At 43.9% G+C, this 22,330-nt stretch overlaps 1 protein-coding gene across 3 annotated transcripts; it reads right to left on the bottom strand.

Annotated features, from left to right (window-relative positions):
* Positions 1 to 68: 68 nt before the first annotated feature.
* mms22l (MMS22-like, DNA repair protein) lies at positions 69 to 21,785 on the bottom strand. Of its 3 annotated transcripts, none has more exons than XM_053881105.1 (27): positions 21,149 to 21,785; positions 20,957 to 21,077; positions 19,901 to 20,085; positions 19,644 to 19,769; positions 19,502 to 19,554; positions 18,645 to 18,732; positions 18,399 to 18,576; positions 18,226 to 18,319; positions 18,007 to 18,137; positions 17,459 to 17,572; positions 17,206 to 17,382; positions 16,921 to 16,983; positions 16,714 to 16,833; positions 14,645 to 14,880; positions 11,175 to 11,391; positions 10,789 to 11,078; positions 5,025 to 5,200; positions 4,067 to 4,217; positions 3,679 to 3,812; positions 3,458 to 3,600; positions 3,125 to 3,281; positions 2,895 to 3,040; positions 2,587 to 2,798; positions 1,308 to 1,474; positions 546 to 636; positions 320 to 487; positions 69 to 256 (listed from the first exon to the last, which is right to left on the bottom strand). In XM_053881105.1, exons 3-27 carry the CDS (start codon positions 20,071 to 20,073, stop codon positions 181 to 183), a joined length of 3,681 nt encoding a protein of 1,226 aa, XP_053737080.1. In that variant the 5' UTR covers positions 20,074 to 20,085; positions 20,957 to 21,077; positions 21,149 to 21,785; the 3' UTR covers positions 69 to 180. The 3 variants fall into 3 exon arrangements, with proteins under 3 accessions (XP_053737080.1, XP_053737079.1, XP_053737081.1); XM_053881104.1 differs by having other exon boundaries at positions 21,528 to 21,785; XM_053881106.1 differs by lacking the exons at positions 69 to 256; positions 320 to 487; positions 546 to 636 and having other exon boundaries at positions 1,355 to 1,474; positions 2,583 to 2,798; positions 21,528 to 21,785.
* Positions 21,786 to 22,330: the final 545 nt, after the last annotated feature.

Genomic DNA, 22,330 nt, shown 5'->3' with positions numbered 1-22,330 from the left:
CTTTTGGAAATTCCCCCGACTCATCAAATCGTGCCAAGTCAAGGATCCAATTCTGGCCTCTTTAAACACTTTTATTTCTTACAAGCTTTAATGACAATTTTACTTTTTAACAAAACTAGATACGAAATTTGCAATAAAAGCTTTCACATTAAATATTGAGCGCAAAAGTCAAATCCAGTTTCAGTCCGCCTCCAGGCTGGTTATTTCGGCTAGTCCGCTCTCTCCCAGGAGACACAGCAGCTTCTTGTAAGCGCCTCTGTGAAGCAGAAGAGCCACGACTGAGCGACTGGAACAAACTGCAGAGGAGAGATTCACTTACCGTAACGTGGCATTCCTTCCCAGGCCTCGCTTGTGTTCCACGTTCCTCAGACTGAGGGACAGTTCCGGGATCAGAGCTTGAACCACCCGAGGGTCCAGAACAGCCACGGTCTCCAGGACGCCGTAGACCTGCCGGTCGTAGACGCCCTGATTCTCCTCGATGAACGACCTGATGACAGATCTTTGCTGAATCTGCTCCTGGGAGCGACATGTGCAGTTGAATTTACCGTAACAGGTCGATCATGTGGTCACACGGTTGCTCGGAGGACGCACAGCGCTCGACAATGAGTTGCAAGGCGTCGGTGCTCGTCTTCTTCACTGCCAACACAGGAGAAGACGGACAAACTGTTAGTGTGGCTTTTTAAAAAAATCTAATACAGATTTGACAATTTTTCACACTACAAAAACAAAATCAATGTAAAAGCCTGTCATTGAAATTCAGGAACAATGGTGCATCATATTCGAGTTAGGAGATACAGTATGTTGTGTGAGTGTTCAACAGAAAGAAGGGCTAAAGAAAAAGAGCTTTAATAAAATAGGACCAAGATCAAACATTGTAAATAAGGACGCCATCTACTGTAACGGTGTTACAAAAAAATAGGTTAAAACTGCGATTTTAATTTAATAATATTTGAATAATAATTTAATAAACCTAAAAGAACTATGGAAAAAACACCAAAATACGACCTCAAAAAGCTAAAATCTGTCAGAAACAATTTTGCAAAATCTGTTTGATATTTTTACTTGGACCACATAAGTACAGTCAGAGGGCCTGCGGTGACCCCCAAGCCGCGCTTTGCCCAGGTTGTGTAAATGGTTTTTGCTAAAAAGTATGATTCAGGAACGAGATAACTTGAAGCGTTTGCACTTCAGCCCACAGACTGGACCAGCAGGACCTGAGTGAGCGGGTGGATACTCCTCCTGCAACAGCTGATGTGAATTATAAACATGAGAAAATCTCTGTGTGCGACTGAGTGTGATGATCTCACCCTGCGGCTCATTGACCAGCATCAGGCAGCGCAGCAGCGAGGGGACCGGCACGGCGAGGAGGGTCGGCTCTGAGTCATTGTTTCGTCTCAGAAGCTCGTACAGGAACATCAGGAGCGACGGCAGGCGAGGAGGGGGGGCGTGGCCTTTGAACTGGAGGAAGTTCTGGCTGGAAGAGCGGGAAATGAGGAGACGGGGGACATGAACAGGAATCCAAGTGGCTGCTAAAGCAGCTGATCAGACATGATACCATCCGCACGGCCTCTGGAGGAGAAACTCTTCCAGCACCAAGTGACAATCAGAAAAGAAGAAATGAAATTATCCAGCTTTAATAAGGGCAGGCGGAAGAACAAAGCTAAATGACACAAGCAGAGACCACGAGAAGAAGCACGTTCCACCACAGCAGGTGCTTGATCCATTCCTAGCCCTCCAGCCTTTATCTAAGGATTTTTACTGACCATGTTTTACACGTCAGATTGACTTGGTTAGCATGTGCTGATGCTCCAAATATGCCACGCCCACCGGTTGTTGCGTTCAAGTTTCAAATCTGGAGTCAGGCAAAGATGATTTCCTTTAGATGTGGAGACTCAAAAACATCTTAATATCTATTTATTCATCTGTTTTTAATTAATATTTTTAATTTCACATTTTTAACATGCAATTCTGTTCCTCATTTTTGTCCCACTCTTCTTAATTGCATCTTAAATGACTTTATTAAAATTATTTTTAACAAAAATATAACATTCTGGGTGTTAAATAGACAAGGAATGTAAGTGGCTCAGTCTGAGAATTTTATTTTTTTTTACATTTAATAATGGCTCCCTGTCGGCTCCTCTGAAAAACCTCTCTTCATTCTATATTTGGGACCTTTTTAAATTTCTTTTTTGGTCTTCTTTGTTTTTTCTTCCATAATTTTCACAATTATAAAATGAAAATGTACTATACATTTTTAAATCATAGTAATTATAGCTAATACTAACTAATAATATAATCTAAGTATTTTTCTTCACTTCAAATGACATATTAAATATCGACTTAACAAATAACTCATTCTTCTTTGAGAAAATTGTTCCCAAGCATTCTTACACAATTGGTTTAAATATTCAACCCTCTTTACTCTTGCAGTGCATCACTGGTGCTTCAGTGTTGAAGGTCCTTTCAGTGTGTGACGAAGGGGCTGTAACTCACATGCACATGCTAATGACAACACCCAGCTCAGTTTCAGAAGAATCTCCGCCTCAAATTCCAAGCCAGAGGTTGCTCATTTGCAGACAAACCTACCACAGCACCTCCAGGATGGTCTTCCTCAGCGTCCCCCCAGGTGAGGTGGGGCTGGTCTCGCAGGCGCCCAGCAGAACTGGGTGATTGGCAGTGACGCCCAGGGAAGGCGATGTGGATAGGAAGTGGTCCAGGTATCTGCGAATGACGGTGCGCAGCTGCTGCTTCAGGTACGAGCCCTGAGACTGTGAGATGCTGGAGGCCACGGTGAGCCCCTGAAGGAGAGGGTGATGAGTCAGCTCATACGTGAGATCCTGCATGTGACAGTGCGGCTTGCTGTAAGACCCGCAACTGTGAATGAAAGTGCTCACCTGCAGGTACAGAGGCAGACTCTCATTCAGAGCTTTGTCCAGCAGGGTGATGTTCGATGGCAGCAGCAGTCCATCCACTATGCGAAACAGCAGCTGTTGGGCTTTGGAAGTGACCAGCAGGGGGCTCCAGTGTTTCACTATACAGCCTGTGTCACCAGCATGGAGAAGAACAGGTGAAGGGGAAGGGTTGCCATCACAGCGGTGCCTGTATGTCTAGGTCTAGAACTCACCGACGACCCAATAGGCTCGCTGGATCCCCTCCTGACTTTTGCTGGTCAGAGCTGGTTTTATATGTTTGAGGATGTCCCCGATGTAGTCCAGAGCCCTGGTGACCATGGTGGCACGCTCAGATGACACAGGCAGTTGGCTGTAGACACCCCCAACAGCCTGAAGAGAGCAGGTGTCTCATTCAGAGCAAACACATGAGAGCTAATAAGGTCAGCAGGGTAATATCAAGATGGCTGTCGTCCACCTGTTGGCGCCGAACACACTGGCGAGCCTCCCTAATGCTCAGCAAGTTTCAGTGAAACTAGGCTTTTTCCCATTTAAAATGCACTAAGTACCTTCACAAACGTCTCCAGAGCAGACACCGGTTCAGTCCGGCTGCCAGCAGGGGGCACACTCGCTCTCAGCAGAAGCCCCTCCACCTCAGGAAGCCTGAGCACCAGGCGGGTCAGTTCACACAGCTGCTCCTCGGCAGCACGACCTGGAGGGAGTGGAAATGACTGCTACATTCTTCTGCTGTTGGTGAGGACAAACGTTACGCTAGAGTTCGCGCTGTCACCTGCTCTGCTGTCGTCCGGGCTCCCATGCAGGTGTTGCTGCAGGACACATCTGAACCAGGACCTCACTGACAAGCTCTGTGCAGAACCAGACACGTACACGCCAGAATCGGAGCTGAGGGATGAAACCAGCTCGCTGCATGGAAATCCAAATGACAGTGAATATGCAGCCATGACGTCAGACAACAGCAGTCAGAATTTTAGGACTAAATTCCCATTGTACAAGAAATGGGGCCCATATATGTAGATAAGTCCAGACTTTCACAGAAACTGAAGTGGACAAATGCAAACTCAAATTCACAATGACGTGATGCCCAGTAAGTCTATCAACAAGTTTGGACAATTTAGAGGAGCTGAGCCTAGAAACGTGTAACAATCGGGAGTGTGCACCTGTTTTGGAGAAGATGTGGGAGGTAGCGAGTTACAAGAAGAGGGTGAACCATGTCATCCCAGCCAAAACACCGCATGATGGACTGGACCGGGTTAGGCTGCAGGTCTGGGGGGGAGGAGCTGGGCAGGTCAAAAGCCAACAGGGTGAATCCTGGCGACAAAAAATGTCAAAACAAGGCTTAAGAATGAAGTGGTTTCCCTTCCAACCCTGCGTAAATCCAGTTCTTGTTCCAAGACTACTGACCTAGAAATAAAGAGAAGCCTCTATTATGGCCCATATCTATGGAGGCAGGGGTATCTGTGTATTTATAAAGAGTACGCTCTGCTTACAAAGTAGTCTAAGTGCAATAATAAAGTGCGAGAATACCTTCTGTCAGTAAAGTTTTGGGGTTAAATCATTTGATTGGTCAACAGAGACCACTGCTCAGATGCAACAGAAGAAACAGCTGGATCTGGTTTAAATCACCAATATTCCCTGCAGGTCTACACCTCAGTGCGACGCTTGATCACACTGATGCTATTATTAAACCTTTGAGGAAACCCTATTGCTCATATATTTATTAAGCTTATCATTTAATTTTGCTATTACAACTGACATTTTAAATGATTCATTTCCCCTCACCTACCTTCTCCAGTGTCGCTGGTCTCTCCCCAATAGGTGCCGCCCAACCCGTGACACAATCTGCGGAGTGCCCTCTCTTAGCTGGAAGCCTTTTTCTACTATTTTTGTCAGTTCTGTTTGGACATTTGTCATGTAAAGCCCTTTGAGTAGCCAGACTATTTGTTCAGTGCTATAAAAACTAAGTTTTATTCATTCATTCATTCCATTCAAAACTGATTCTTCCCTCCAGCTGTCTCAGTTTTCACTAAATGACCATTAAGAGGTTTTGGTTGAGCATCCTGCCCAACTTCCATCCCACTCAGTCTGGACCTTCTGCTCCCTGTGGGTGTCACCGACCTGCAGCAGCATCTGCCAGCTGTGGCGGAGGGGTCTGTGAGAGGCGGAGGTTGCGGAGGAAGGGGAAGAAGTGCGCCCAGAGCGCCGCTGCGACCGCTAGGTGGTGCTCTTTCACTGCAGAGCTGGTGGCAGGTGCCCAGGTAGGACCGGACTGTCCGCTGCGCTGGTGGACCCGCCTGGAAGGACGGAGAGGCGCAGAGCAACAAATTTAGCGAAACCCAAACACAGCGCTCCCTGTGGTGAACAACATCGACAATAATTCTGAAATCCTTTTCTTCCTGGGATCATGTCTTCCACTGCTCCTTCGAGTGTTTTCTCTCTGCTCTCTCCAGGGGGATTACAGGGCGCGGCGGTGCGCTGCAGCGTGGAGGCAGCGATGGGGAAGCAGAGGGGGGATATTACGGGCAGAGATCCGCTGAACATAGAGAACTCTTTGGCTCTTCTGGCTCATCCCCGGCCCCGGCCGCTGCAGCAGCCCCACAGAGGCTGGCATTAGCCCAGATAAGCAGCTGAAGGAGCTGTAATCTCATTTAGACTGGAGATGATCCTCCTGTCCCGCTCCCTCGCCCAGATGTGGGTGAGGGGATGCTGGAGGTGTGCTGGTGAAGACGCAGCGGCAATGCCCAACCTCAAGAAGAAGAAGAAGAAAAAAAAAGGCCCTCACCAATTCTCTCTGATGGTGCTACACACACACACACATACACACACCTCAGCGATGCCTTCCCTTCCAGCAAGGTTGTGTCTAATCCAGGGAGAGCCGAGACAATCGATTAGAGTCTGAATTCATTAGCCTCGTTACTACAGCGGAATGGGCCTTTCACACCCATCAACCCTCATTGTACAAGACACCGTCAGAGACCCCACTTAATCCTGTTCACCGCGTACCCAAAGATGCACGCGCTCACAGCCGCGCACACACGCACACAAGGCCGACAAAGCTCCACACTGACCTGCAACTCATTCATCAAGTGTTTGAGCCTCAGTCAGTGGGATGGAAATGAAGATGTGCTCGTGCACATTTGGGTGATAATATGGTGAGAAAATATCATCAACTTGTGAGGGTCATAGAGGTGAGTGTTGTTTGCGGGATGGAGATGCCACTGACGTTGGCAGGCAAGCGACCAGACTGAATTGATAACTCCCTATGTGTCATGGAAAGGTGCGAAACTGCACCTTGGCTGGTTCCTGGTCTGCAGAAGCGAACCAGCGTTTCATTCGATCACTCTTTGAACAAGCTAACCTTTCATATCAGGAAGCATGTTCCAGATCGATCAACATCAAACTGTCCACAGCAGCAACTCGTGCAGCTCGTTCCTCTTAAAAAGAAAACTAAATAAATAAGCATTTGAATGAATCTGGTCAGTTTTTAGAACTATGATCGTGGTTGTAGCTTTTCTTGAGTGCAGCTTTTTTGTAGTGTGTTCACGTACGCTCAGACCACAACCACAACATTATTGTTTAAGGTACATCATATGTCATTATTGTTGAACTAGAGAGGCACTGAGACCTCTGTCAGGCCATTTACACTTGGAATAGTCTTGACCTCATTGCCCTACTTGGCAAAGCTAACAAAACTGATGTGATGCAATGCAATATACAATCATTACAGGTAAATTGCGTGGCAACAACAGCACTAAGCTGCAGCGACACTGCCGTCCAACTTCTCAAGGAGTTTTATGATCAGACAGAAGACACCTTGAGTAAAGTAACAGCTGAGATTTAGCTCTACAAAATGGTCAACTTGATGGCTACGTTCAACAACAGCATTGTAGCTAGAGTCTGAGTTTAGAAAATGAGACAATACTATATCACTTATTCTTGTGTCTTCAGGTCCTCTTCTACTTTATCCCAGTACTTCCATTTCCAACATTTATTAAACCACGGCATATACCTGCAAAACGTGAGCATCTGTAAACGGTGCCTGTAGAGCCGTCTGGTCGACAGCATGCTCCATATTTAATGTTGATATTTATGCCACCTTGTCAATGAAGAAACAACTCAAACAGCAATTTCTCAATCTATTATATTTATATTATACACAAAATACCAATTGGAAAAGACAGCATCAAACGTTTACTTTATGGTCACGCTTTCAACTAGGGAACACGTATTACCCATATATCAACTACTTATACGAGGGTGTACTAGCAGTATAGGGGGCAGTTTATAACGATAATATACAGTAATGACAATATTCTGTCCAGGGATGATGACGAGTCAACCCTAAACCACAAATTGATCATTGACTATTAACAGCAAATATGGAAGCAATTAATTCATTCAAAGGTTAATACATGTCATGTATTATGTATATTTATGAAATGTTTCTGGAAATATGACAAAGTATGTTTGTATTTTAACCCTTTAAGTACAGCATCTGGGTTTAGAAATATACACATCTTTTATACATTTCCAAATCATCCCAGCCAAATGGTAGAAATGGGTGAAAGATTTTGGGTGAACTTTAAACTTATGACCTTTTTACTCTGAGATGAAAAGTCTGGAAATTTGCTCTGGCGTCTTGCACTTGCAAGGATTGATGTTTTGCATTTGTAAACACCGATGTCATGTAACTCACGATCAACGTATTTTGGGCGCGAGTGTGTGTGTGTTTGTACCTGGTTTAGCTGTACGAGTGGGGACCAAATACTGGAAACACACATACACGTGGGGACATTTTGCTGGTCCCCTCAAGGTTAAGCCTCTATCTGAGGATTAAAAAGTCAAAATAACTAGGTCATTATAATTGGATTTTTCAGAGGCCTGGTTAAGGTTAGCCATTTGTGATGGTTAGATTTAGGGTTGGAGACTGTGGAACGCATGAGTGAAAGAAATGTCCCCACAAAAATAGAGCTACAAGTGTCTGTGTTTCTGTCAGTGTGTTGGCCTCTGCATGACGATTGTGGGCACACAACAGACCAAGATTCCTGAAATATATTATGACGTATTCTTTCGGTACAATGTATATTTTAAATAGTGTCGGAGAAGAGTCTGTGGGTGTATAATGTAGAATAAAAGGGCCACAGTTGCAAATTTGCACCAGCTACTGCAGTATAAAAAGAGGGGGCAACACGCCTCACATTGAAGATTCGACGATAAAATCAGAAACACAATCCGCACAAAATCCTCTCTGATTTAACAGCAATCAAATTCTCCATCTCCAGCCAAGCTCTTCAAGAACACAAGGGAAAAATCTTCCTGTTATATCAAGCCAAGGAGATGGAGATTAATTATGAGCAAAGCCAACAGGGTGTGCCAATTCCAGCTCACCACATCGACCAGAGACCGGCCCGGTCCAGACCCAATCATGCAGCAGAGGGTCATGGGAAGGAATGAAACGCAGGAATTATGACGGCGACTGGCTGGTCGCCCGGGCACCAAGGTGCCACGGCGATGGCAAACACCACTGACTGTTCGCACCCACCTTGGCCCGGACGCCTGGCAGAATAATGCTCTTAATGTGTGCGGATTCCACACTTCTCTTAATAGACATAATGATGTAGAGGCAGAAATTTGCCGAGCCACATAATTACACATTAATTGTGTCGCGGAAAAGACATTAATCACAAAGAGATACCAAGAATTACCAGGCCAAAGAATTAGGTTTAATTTGGCTAGGCAGGCAGCAGGAGAGAAAGCCTGCTATTTTTTCATTTGGTTAAATGGGTCAGTGTGGTTCAGGCCGTAGCACAGAGGGCCACCGGGAGTTCTCTTTATCTCTCTCCCTGCCCGGCCATTAATGTGCAAATGTGTGCCCTGCAACCCAGAGATGTGAGATGGGAAGTTTGGGAATTAGGGAAAATAGCTAGATACTGTGATGTGGGCCTGACCTGCACTGTATACAAGAGCGCTTGCTAAGATGAGGTCTTCAATGAAAAAGGCGATGCACGCAAATCCGATGGCTCATTTTCTTATCTGATTTTGAACAACAGATCTGTCAGTATCTCACATAGGATCCGAAACCTCTCCATCCACTTGAGCTCACTCTACTACGAAGAAAGAGACCTGCCTAAAATACTCCAATGAGAAGTCAAGTCTACCTAGGCCAGTGGGAGCTGTCCTCTCGAGTCTTCAGCAAAATCTGATCATGTGCTCGTGATCCCAAATTTCAAAGGACGGGAAGGAAAATGATGACAATTTCAAAAAGTCTTGTGTATGGTCCATTTGATGTTTGGATGTGTGAAGGATCAAATCCGATCACAGACTTGCTTCCGATACCAAGGGGAAATCTTGGGGTCAGCGATTCTGTGCATTTCAAACTCGTAGTTGCTTCTAAAAATACTTAATATAATTGTAATAACATGTAGTATATAAACATGGAGCAAAGTTCATTCACGCGCAGGTCAGTCAACCTCTGCTCTTATGATCGGCTCCATAACTACTCAACAAGCACTCAAAACATAGGGTAATCACCAGAAACAACTCGGAAACAACTTATAGGAAGTTACAGGGTGCTGAACAGAATCAACTAAAGCATCTTCTTGCAGTGAGGAATCAACTAGTGCAAGATGAACGCAGCGTTTTTAGAGAATCGCTAAGGTGTCACACTGTCAATGAGAGTTCGCTCTTTCCCCCAGCCCAAGTCGACATATGGACCACTCATCAAATGCTGGTACATTTGCTGCTTGTGTCAAGAGTGCGAACAACAACTCTCGTAGTAGCTGAGAGGAGCGAGACTGAGCCGAGACAGATGGCAGCGTCGGAGTTAAAACAACCCGCTTATAAACTTGATTAATTTGATCTGCAACTGGACATTTCACAATGCAGATATCAATAATAGCCATTGTAACAAATATCGGTGTAGATTATTAGCATCAACCCCTTGTTTGTAGTGTCACTTCTTGCTAATGTAAGTGGTGCGGAAGACAGTGTGTAGTCGTTACAATATCACCAAGATCCAGTTTTCTGTTGCGAGAGAAAGTAATCAAAATTCAGTATGGTAAAAATAAAACTGACACCTATGGTGAGATCATATGTTTTTTGGAGGTCATTTGTCTTACAAAATGTGATTTTTTTATGTGCTAAGTGGAAATGGCAGCGGCTTCATCAAACAGCCCAAAAAGCCTCTAAACCCACCAGCTGTTCTCCAGTTAAGGTCAGCTTTCCACTGAGAACCATGACCTGAGTCTTAGTTCTGCTGAGTACCACAGAAGGCAAAACACTCAATAGACATACTTCAATAAAAATCTTAATTACAATAACTGTATTTTCTACAGATAACAAATCTTGCTTAAAACCAAGTCATGGAAACACATTTGTAGCTAGCGAAGTGACTCTTGACTCTTCAAGAGCAGATCAATTTACAGCTTGTGAAACTCACTCATCGGTCCTTTCAAAGGTCTCGGGTCTGCCCTGTGTGCTACCCTCGACTTTCCCACATCACCTGACTGTGGCTCTGAACTTCAGCCAGGTAATGCAAAACCATGTCCTGCAGCTGAACCCAACCTGACGCCTTACGGACCGTCGTCACTCAGCGCACCTAGGGCCTTGCTGCCGTTCCCATTACATGTTCAGCCCCAAGGGATTGACACGATAGTCAATGAGCCACAGCAGGCATCACACCTACACTCTGCTATCAGTAGGACGGATGGACTCAGCTGAGCAAAATGAATATTAGACTCTTTTATTTCAATGAATTTCGTTTTTAGCTCTGCCAGAGGACGTACCTCTCTTTAAGCTTCTACCACCCAAAAGTGAGCAAAACAAAGTGAGGCCGGAAAGCTCCAAAGCAAAGGGGCTTGAACACTCCCCATAGCAAACTCACCTGAGCTGGCTGAGGATGATCTGCAGGAAGCCGAGGGCAGAGTACAATTCTGACTGCCGACAAGCGGGCAGCAGCCAGTCAAACCCTTCGCTGAGAAGCTTCTCCTCAGACAAGCTCAGACTCGTGCTGGTTTCAAAGACTTCTGCAACACCCTCCAGGTAAGAGCCCAAGGGACCCCAGAGCGCCAGTTTTCTGGAAACCTCTGTGGTCTTGTTGTAGAACTCTTTAGCGGTCTCATTGAAGGACGACGCCAACCATGTGGCCTGAGCACCAACATCCAGACCTCGCTCCTGAAAGAAGAGTCACAGTCAACAGCCCCTTCGGATCTTCTCAAAATTCATCTATCTTTAGACAAATACTTCAATCTAGCCATTCGATAACCGTACTTGAAAGAGCAGCAGCAAAGCCAGCTGACCCCTCCAGACCAGGGTGCGGTGTCCGGTGGAGCAGTTGGACGGCAGGAAGCCAAGCAGCTCACAGGCTCGGCTGGCTACGTCCTCCAGCTCGGCCTGCCCAGCCACCACCAGGAACAGAAGCAGGAAGTTCATGAGGCCTGATTCGGACATCTCTTGGATCTTCTTCGCAGAAAACTTGGAGTAGATTCTGTCAACGACAAAAATATAGATAACCAACCATTAGAAACGGGCTGCTGCAGGGGTCTGTTCTTGGCCCATTGCTTGTGAATCCATATAGATTTAATTTCAGAATATTATTTTTATTTCCCCAACATTATTGCGTAAATCCTATATCTCCAGGATTTTATCTTAGTGTAGGTGGCGTTGCAGATGGGTGCAAGCTAAGGAGCACTGACAAGGTCAGTCCCCATAAGATGGGAACTTCTAAGTGCGCACTATGCCGCTAAAGTGCAGTATTTGGATTTGAGCTTACATCACAGTTTAACTTTTCCATTTATTAAAACTTTATTTATTTGGTGTCAAAGAAGTAAAAAGTTCAATAAATTAAATTGAGATCTCAATTTGTCTTCTAGTATTAACTTCTTTCTAAGGCTGACTAACTTGCTGTGACCCCCACCATCGTAGCCCTAAGAAGGTTTGGTTGCGCTGGCGTGTGTGTGTGTGTGAGATGCAGGGAGAGGGCGAGCAAGAGGAGAGAACCACCCGGCTCGCTGTCAGATCCTGAGGGCACAGTGGAGAAATGCCTTTAAAGATCATGTTAAATGTCAGAGACACTCAAACACACAGCAGTAGGCGCTCGGTCCCTCTCTCTACAGCCAAACCAATTTATTGCAACACCAGAGTGGGATCAATAAAACCACACACACAAAAATCGCTCTGCCTGCCTGGCAGGAAAACACACCAGCATGGATCCCCCATGCTCACACAAACACACACACACACACACACACACACACACACACACACACACACACACACACACACACACACACACACACACACACACACACACACACACACACACACACACACACACACACACACACACACACACACACACACACACACACACACACACACACACACACACACACACACACACACAGACAGACAGACACACACCACTGACGTATCCCACAAAGTTAAACAGAACTGCTGTGAGTATCCCAATACAAACTTGGGGGGAGACCAGCACAGTTGAACCGAGAAAAAAGACAGAGGAGTGTGGGGTAGAAAGGAAGATAACTGGTGGAGCCCTTGTGTTTTCACCGTACTTCTACTCACACCGTGTGTCAACAGTAATGCGGAGCATGCTAAAGCTAGAAGGTTGATCGCGATTTGTAATTCATGAAGGGCTGAAACAAGTCATGGATGGGCCACAATCTGCTAGCAGGGAATCCACACCTCTAGGGTAAACGCTGTACTGAAAATGATGTGCCTACCTGAACTTATTTGTCTATCACACCTGGTTTCCACTAAAAGACAACAGCGCAGCTCTGCAGTCTCGATTCTTCAGTTCACGCAAGGAACATGGCATTAACAGTAAACTAAAGGCATTTAAAGGCAACAAAAATAAACATTGTGCTAGTTAATGGACATCCTTCAGATTCTTTTGTTGACTAAATCACAGAAATATATTGCAAATTTGTGTTTTGTTTTCATATGGCAGGTTTTCCAGTGCATTTATCATGATGTTGCTTTTATCTGGACTATGCACGCAACTCTCAGCTTCTGACATCACTGAAACACAGCTCTGTTGGCATTTAAAAAACAAATACAAAAAAACAAATGCAGCACTTTTTCAGATTATTTTTGGTAGAATGTTTTTAAGAGCATTTGCCCGATAAGTTTTTGGCCATTTTTGATTAACAGTGTAACATTTACGGTAAATGCCCACAAGGCTTTTATTTATAATTTTTTACAGAACAATGAAACCTAAAACTGTGGACAGGTGGTCGCCATTTTGTAAGTTTCTCCTCTAAACTGTGGCAGTAAGTTCATTTTATATTTTATCTACAACCCAGAACATTGCTTCCTTTGCAAGAGAACAAAAACTGTGTTAACAGATATAAAGTAAACATTATGAAACACATTCATGTGAGATTCCTTTTTTTTGTTCACATATTTTTGGTGATGATGCAACATCATCATACAACAGTGACAATAACATCGACTGGGTAAAAAACACCATCCTATAAAATGTTTTATCTTGGTTGTATAGCAAATGTTTAGAAGAAGCAACATGCTGTTGCCACACAGAGATGCAACACATGACACATTTAACGCTTGACGTCACAGCTAAGATTACTGAGGCCCGTTCGTTCCTTAATTCTTTTATGGAGGGCTTAAAGGAGAGATTCATGCAGATAAAAAGGAAATATGTGGAAGGGATAAAAGCGGCACGCTGGGAGGAAGTGATGGGGATTTTCTGCAGCCTCCGAACCTGCTTGTTTGTCTCGGACAGATTTCTTTCCTGGAGGCGAGCAGATGCTCCTCACGCCTGGCTTCTGGAGATCAACATGCCCAACCAGCTTACTTCATGTGTTCGCCAGACAGAGGATGACCAGGAGTGGAACTGAAGCCGAAACAATACAGCGATACAGTCGGGGGCAGCGAGGAGAGAGATTATGCTTTTAAATGGCAGGGGAAGAGTGGAGGGAGCCTCTGGACCAGCACCAACCCCGGTTTGGCTGATGCCCACCACCCATATCCCCTCTGCTCCTCATCACACAAGCCCCGCTCTCTAAGCTCGCTGGAAACCAACTCAGCTTTGTTAAGGCGAATTAACCGCCATGCTCGTTAGCTAATTAGGCCCCGGGTCTGCTGCGCTACTGAGAACATTCCAGACAGAGGGAAGTCATTAGGCGGATTTATCTGAGGCGGCTGCTCTCTGGCGTTTGGCCGACTGGGGAAATAGGATGGTCCGGCGCTTAGGTCTGATGGGCGCATCAGCTCCTAATCTTTCCCTCTTCTTTCTTGCTTCCACTCACAAAGACACACACACACCACCTCCCCAAGGGCATCACATCACTTTTCCACACAGCAGGTGCAGTGCGTGTGAGTGTCTGTGTGTGCGGCGCCTTGGCTCGGGTCCGTGCTCAAGAGCCAGGTGGTTGACTCCTGAGACACCTGCTCCACTGGGGGGCATGAGTAAATATCAAAGACACGGTGGAAGATGTCGAGGCACCTGGCACACTCACAAACAAGACTGAAACGCATGTCTGTGTTTTCCTGCAAGTTTGCACTGACACATTAGACTCATCTCTCACTGGAAGATCAAGGGGGAAATGAGGCGCACCGAGCCCGGAGTAATTCCTCGCATCTGCAATGTTTTGCCTTCGAAAAATCACAATCTCGCATACTGTCGAGTCAACAGTCCTACTTTCCAGCACGGGTGGCAACGGAGCGAGCTCCATCCCCACACTGTTCTTCATCCTTACCTCCCTTTGATCTGTCTCTGTGGGACTCCTCCTGCCTGGTTCTGCGCCAGGCACAGGGCCAGCACTCGCAGGAAGATGTGGAAGGAGTTGGCTGAGCGGTAGAGCTGGGTGTGTCCTGGACTGTGGAGGGGAGACGGGGAGCAGCAGCTGCGAGCCAGCTCCAACATGGCCAGGGGGGTCTTGCACAGCGTGCCCAGACCGGAGACCCCGAGCCAGGGAACAGTGAATGAGGAATTCTAGAAAAAAAAAAGCAATATTTCACTTGAGCCCTGCTCGCACATGACAAATACCATGTCATAGTCCTGTTACTGTAATGAAAATATTGCTTCTCCCACTCACCCAATACTGACTCAATCATAAACTCATCTCAGGATTCACCCCCAAGTTTACATCCAAGGCATAATTTAAGATGGCAGTCTGTTCTGCTGCAGCGATCTTAGCTAATCTTTACTCTGCTCTCTCTACTTAATCCACACTGTTCTCAGCCCCCAACTACTGGCATGGCCTCCCAATTGACCTCATCGGTCACACCGTGATAAGAAAACAATGACACCAATGAATATGGATTGTTTACTTTTTTCTTAGCAAATCATAATAATAAAAAAACAGTTTCTATTTGTTGACACTCTGGTTCACCTGAGATTTTCTACTTGTGGGGTTGTGGTGTTATAGGCGTCAAAGGTCAATTTTTCATAGTTGACTCGGATTCTTCTCTTCCACCCCATGAGTCAAACTCTGGGCCTGAGCAAAATCATTTCATGAGGCCCACTACATAGTTCAACAAAGGTTAAATGTAACCTTGATCCATAAAGGGGACGGTCTCGTAGGGTTATCTCTTCATATGTTTGGCAGCATGCACAACTTCAGTTCCGCAAGCAGTGGACTTATGTTATGATGATGATGTTTCTTTGGAGATTTTCAGTTTAAAAACACACCAAAAAACACCATAACATGACCGCCTCCATGATGTGCAATGTTAACCCCCTGTTTCAATGCTTCCACTTCATTTTAATAGAAGTATTCATGTTTCTTCTGAAACTTGTCATAGAGATTAGAGAAGCTTGTTCCTGAGTTTGAGATCCATCGACAACAACGTACAATGTACTTTTTTTTCCCACTTATCTTCACCAGACTTATGGTCATGCTTCTATACTTCTAAAGGGATACAAATATTAAAAAAACGTACTAAAAAAGTACTAAAGTATTTCATTACTGATCTTAGAACAGAGGTGATAACAAAGAGAAGACGTCTAGTGAAGAACATGAACCGAAAGACCAAGGAATCACTTAGGGCAAATTTAATGCAGCACAATTTTGATTGTAAATCCTTTATGCGAATGCAGTAGCTTAAAGAATCTGCTACATTTTCTATAGTTTTTATTGTAGTAGTAGTGAAAAAAAAATCTATTCCCTAAAATCTGACAACTGACATTGTTACAGAGCGAACAGCCAATCAGATACAAGCTTTCTCTCGTCTCTCTGATCAGTTACCTTAATGGCACAATGCAGCAGCTGAGAAGTCCCCTAGTGTGATTAAATATTATTATTAAGAATGGGCACAAACAAGATTCTTGTTCGTTCACTTGGTGAAAACGACATAATTAGCTCAGGTGAAATCTATTTGACAACATTTATTTCATTTAATTGGGAAAGTATTACACAAAACAAACTAGAACAACCAACCTTTTTGTCGTGTTTCTCTGTAAGTTACCAGTTAAAACAATCTGATAAGACTAAGTTCATTTTTACTTTCCATGGCAGCTTTCCTACACTGAGAACCCACTCCCTCAACCCTCCAAGAACCCCCAACTAATCCAGTTCTTAGCTTTTAGAATCCACTGGAACCCATCTGTTGCATGAGTGTTATTCACTGACAGGTAAAATAATGTCCCTGATGTCCATAAAATTGATTCACATTCAAAAACAAACTCAAATAAAACCGCTGCTACACAAAGAAATGATTGTGAATATGGTTGAGTCCGGTGTAATGTGAGAGTGCTTCAACAGGGATTATTCTGTAATCCATTAAGTAATTATATTTGACTTTCTGGCAAGTCTGATGAGCTCACCAGATTCTTGCTGTAGTAGTCCCAGAGTGTGGAGACGGCACTGGTGCTGGGTCTCCACAGCAGACACAGGCTGAGACAGCAGTGCACATGCATCCTGACCTGCTCCTCTGCTAGACCTCCCTGTAATACAGCACACAAATAGGACGCACTTTGTTTTTCACCAATTACAGTGTGAGGTTTTAAATTTAAGACAGGAGCGTCGCTGACCTTTGGATTACATGTCAGCTTGAGCAGCTCCTCCACAAAGGTCCAGTTTTCATCCAGTTGTTTCTGTAAGAGTTGAAGACAAGAGCTAAAGATGAATCATCTTCCGCATGTGCAACGTGGCATTCAATGTACAGGAAGTCTATGTTGTCTAGTGTAAAAACATTGTGTTTCAGTGATATCATGAAATAACACATATCACAAAACGAAATAAAAAGAGAGACATTTACAAGTTGTTGACAAGGGACTGAATAAAACAGTTCATAGCTGTGATGTGTCAGCTCTTACTTCAGCCTGGACTGTGCCATGATGGCCGTACTGGCCCAACATGGCTAAATGAGTGGTGAGCCACCATGTGAATCCCAGCGGGTCCTTGCAGTGGGTTGGGAGACCACTGAACTGCTCAGCAGGGGGCTTTCTCGACGCCAGAGGCCTTAACAACTGGTTCATGTAGCTCCAGAAAGACTGGAGGAATTAAGAAAGTCATTTTTAATAAACAGGACAATGGTTTTAAATAGTCATGTCTACAGACTTGCATTACCTGTGTGTGTTTCTCTTTGCTTCTGCAGTCCAGCAGCTGCATGATGAGAACCCAGAGCTCTTTGGTGCAGGAGCAAAGATGATGATGGCTGTTCAGAGCCTCCGTCGGCCTCACCTTGAAGACAGTTGGACTTTTTTAAACCAATGATTAAAAAGCTTTGAGCATTTAAAGTGCTTCGCAGGTCACACTATACAGGTTAGAGGTGTAACTTGGATATGTTGCTGCATCTGTGACATGTGTTTAAAACACTTTCTTGAGTTATTTTGTTGATTAAGGGAGCTGTTCATTCCGCTGATGGAGTGTAAAATTCAACTGAAAGCGGAAGTCCGAGTTCCTAACTTGTGAACTTGTTTTCATGCACAGAATATTGTACTATTTTTTCCCCTAAAATAATGGCTTTTGTTAACAAACATTACAATATATTATGGAACTTACAGTACCGCATTACATCGCATTGCAACGTATCACCACACCTTTTTCCGGATACGTATGGTATTGGAATATACCTAATACAAGTCAGCTAAATATGCTGGCAGACAGCCACCCACCTTGCTGTATTTGCCCATTGCCAAACCAGTGAGGTCACAAATAAGGTTACACAAGTGCTCTTCAAACAGGCTGGTATCAGTTAGGTTCTCCCCTGTCAGGTTCACAAACTGATGCGCGTACACCACCTGACCTGGAAGAAAAAATATATGCCAAAAGTCATGTCAGTGATTTTTTAAATTTGCAAATCATACATGTTACAGCCCGATCTGAGTGTGTACCATGCATCTTATGTCCGAGCAGATGAAGGATCGCCAAGACAGACCAGTGTATGTCCAGATGAAGGTGCAACAGATGCCAGGAGGGAGGGAAAATCTGTTCCAGATAAAGGCAATTAGCCACAGCACGGTGTTTTCTCATCAATATTTGTGCCATGTTGCCCAACAAGCTGTACCTTTCCATGATTCTGGATGGTAAAGGCACTTTGAATGTTGGCTGGCAAATCCTTCAGTCGTCCAATAAGGAGGGTGATGCCAAACAGCTCCTCCAGCAGAGCAGATGGGAGCTGACCCTCCAAATCCTCATAAGGGTGCGACAGTCCATCATTCATGCTGCTGGAAGTGGTCAGGTATCTTAACAGATAAACCAGAATGATTAACATGGCTCACTGACATTAGGAGAGGTTTTGTTTTTGGGTTACCTGTGCAGGTAGACTTTAACATACTGCAGAAATGACACGCACTGTTGGCGGAGGTCTTCTGCTTCATAGTGAAGGTTGCCGGCTTGACCTGAAACACAGATCATGTTGTGTTAGCGACACGTGCAATGAAATCAAGTACAACACACTACTGAACTGTATTTACATTAAGATGACAAAAAATAATAGGGTTTTTGAAGCACACAACTTTGCTCAACACAATAACATGCTTTGTTGATAGGAGGTCAAATTTCTGGAGCATATTTCTCAAAATATGAAGAAATTGAATGGAATTCATCCCCACTTTGACAATAATAGTTTCTCATATGTAATATTGTGTGTCACTAAATTTCATAATAACTTAAATACAGGCTTGTCACACCAGGTATTTTGACTTTGCAAGGCTTGAGTTTTAAAAAATAATTCACGAACTAGTTTGTGAATGAGGCGGTTGCGGAATACACAAGATGTGCTGCTCTAGTCTAAGTAAAACAGTTGAAACATATTGGACTCATTTTTGAGATGGATGAACTCAGCAATGCATCCCAATGAGCTTCATGCTGATTCAGAAAAAGAAAATACTGACTGTTCAATACGTTGAAAAGTGAAAAAGGCGATGACGGTTCTTTTCCTAAATGCTAGTTATGATCCTTTTAATGCTAATTAAATCAATAGTCACTGCACGTATACGTGTCACGATATAGAAACCTATCGTAAATCAAGACCCTACCATAATGCAGCCAAAGTGTACGTACTGTACTGTAAAGTTGCTTAAATTAACTCCATATAGATGCATATTGAATTGACATAATGGTAATGAAAAAATGGTGACTGTCTGCTGGAGTGACAAACAAGCTTACCAAAGTCATTTGAACTGCTCTGCACCAATGTTTCTAACCTGTAAATCGTTTGTCTGAAATAAAGAAGAGGAGAATGCGATCATGTTTAAGCTTTGATTTTACAATCATAAAGTTGAATTATAAACGTAGATAAGAACTTTACCTGAGAAGACCGAACAGAAGCTTCGTAGACTCAACAAGTGCTGTCTCTGTCACACAGGGAAACCCAAAGATATCAACCGTGTCTGCCTCATATTCAGAAGGGGCAGGATCGAGATGCAACAGCAACCTTGGAATATATGCATTAAAGCAAGGGAGTGGAAGGTTGGCAGCACATAAAGCAGAAAGATTATTGTCCTGTTAAAGCAGCACAGAAGCTGTTGGGGAATGAAATGAATCTTGTTAAACCAATGTTGACACCTTTTTAATGTTCCTCTGGTGGTGTATCCTTCAAGTGAAAGTGCTCCATTCGGGCCATCCTTGATGTCGGTGCAGCAGAAGCAAGGAGGCCTTGCTGTGGTCAGATCACACAGGCTATCAGCAGCAAAAGGTGAAACTGGCGGTGTGAGCGATTGTGAGAAGTCGTCCGCCATGGTTGGGACCACCTTGAAAGTCATGTGATCAGAGAGGGTTAGCACGACAGTCAACGGGAACAGCAACTGTTATGAAACGTAAACTTAGAATGACAGGTTCATATTTTAGTTATTTACCTGGTGGTTTAGAATTTTATAGGATCGCTATATAATTACAAACATTATAATGCTTTTACCATCATCTCGAGCTCATTCATATATATCTATTTTTATACAAACCAATATTATAAACAGGCAATTTATGGGTTGCAATTGTTTATTGCTGCATTTTTTTTGTAATTATGTTGAAACTAAATCTATCAATTCAATTCAATACGCAGATGACAACATACAAAACCCCAAACCAGTGGAGTTGGGACGTTGTGTAAATTGTAAATGAATAAAAACAGAACACAATGATTTGCAAATCCCTTTCAACTTATATTCAATTAAACACACTGCAAATACAAGATATGTCATGTTTGAACTGAGAAACTTTATTTTCTTTTGCAATTAATCATCAATTTAGAATTTAATGGCAGCAGCACATTGCAAAAAAGTTGGCACAGGGGCATTTTTACCACTGTGTTACATCGCCTTTCCTTTTAACAACACTCAGTAAACGTTTGGGAACTGAGGAGAGCAATTTTTGAAGAGTTTCGGGTGGAATTCTTTCCCATTCTTGCTTGATGTGCACCTTAAGATGTTCAACAGCCCGGGGTCTCGCATGTTCTGTTTTTATTTACGATTTACACAACGTCCCAACTCCACTGGTCTTGGGTTTTGTACGTTCCATGTACGATAACTAAATTCGTTTAAAAAGCTTGAGCGGTAATCCTAACACCAACACAAGTTACACCAGTGTATTGCGATTGTAAACATCGAGAGTGAAGCTTTAACCAACCTTATATAAAGCACATCTGTCGGGGAATATGTCACAAATAAAGCCAACTCCGATGTCACGTCTGTTGTTTTGGAGCGCTCCCGCGCTGTCACAGCACGCATGCGCAGTTCCCCTCGCTTGCCTATTGGCAGAAAGTTTCAAAATAGGCGTGGCTATGCTGCTCCAGTCACGGACAAGCAAGATGATTCTCACCCGTCTGTTTCCGTTGTCGTAGTTCAACTAAAGCGTGTTTAATGTCATGTTAAACGATCCATGTAATGTTGTGACACGATCAAAACAAGCATGATTGAATGGCGAATGACTGTTACATTATTACTATTACAATTTAGTATGATGAAATAGACTGAACTGACTTCACCAAAAAACTCGCCGGATCCGCAACTTGTTTTCCTCTGTATTAGTGCGATTGCAAGTGTCCCTGCAAATGCAGCACGTAAAGCCACTCAATGTGTTTTTTTTAACCACGTTGTCTCATTTCCATATGCAGATCCTTGTCTCCCAACAGTCCCCTCTCGCCATCACGCCGTTTCTTGCATTCTAATGCATTCCGACTTCTTAAGAAAATCCCCACCTTCTGCTGCTCATCGTGGATGTGCTCATTTGTCGCCCAAAAGTCCCAATTTCTGTACGTCTGTCTCATTCAGTGAAGAGATGCGCCTTCTGTGTAACGCTCGCTTCATCCGTGCAACGAGGAGTCGGAAGAGAAAACGGACGAAGCTGGGGATTCTTAACCTGCATCACTGCCGTCGCGCCCGCATCTGTCGCCCGCACTGAAAGGTAAGTTACAAGATCTCATCCTTCTTCACAAAAACCGTTCAACACTGGCGATGGTGGCTGAGGGGGGAGTGAGAGTCGAACCTGTCCCTCCCGCCCCCACTCCTTATCACTCTCACCTCTCATTGTCCATATTTTGCAAAACATGCCTTGCGTTCCTATTATCTAGATTACCGTTTAATACGACAGCTGTTGCCAGTACGATTATTTCAGTCTCAACTTCAAATGTTATTTTGTTCTACTTTTATTCATTACACAGTGCGATATATTTGTTATAGATGCAGTTTGTCTTTGTTCTCACCTGGCTACTTCACCGTTACATAAAAGCATGTTACAATACTTGAATAAATACCCAATAAATCACATTCTAGGAACTGCTTATTTTTAATGGGAATGACTGAATGTCATTGAATACCTGTCATGATTGTTTAAAAAAAAAAGCTTGTGCATTGAGAGGTAAATCAATTAAAATATAAAATGAACAAGAACTGATGTAGAAGGTCACATTATATAAATTACACTTAAGCTTGCTGGAGAAAGACAGGCTTGTACATAGTCTGATGGAATAATATATACTGTGGCACTAATATCGAAAGGTTA

Source organism: Synchiropus splendidus, chromosome 12 (assembly GCF_027744825.2).
Source record: "Synchiropus splendidus isolate RoL2022-P1 chromosome 12, RoL_Sspl_1.0, whole genome shotgun sequence".
Taxonomy (NCBI): Eukaryota; Metazoa; Chordata; class Actinopteri; order Syngnathiformes; family Callionymidae; genus Synchiropus; species Synchiropus splendidus.
The sequence above is the reverse complement of the archived record's forward strand: the minus strand, read 5'-3'. Positions and strand labels throughout refer to the sequence as shown.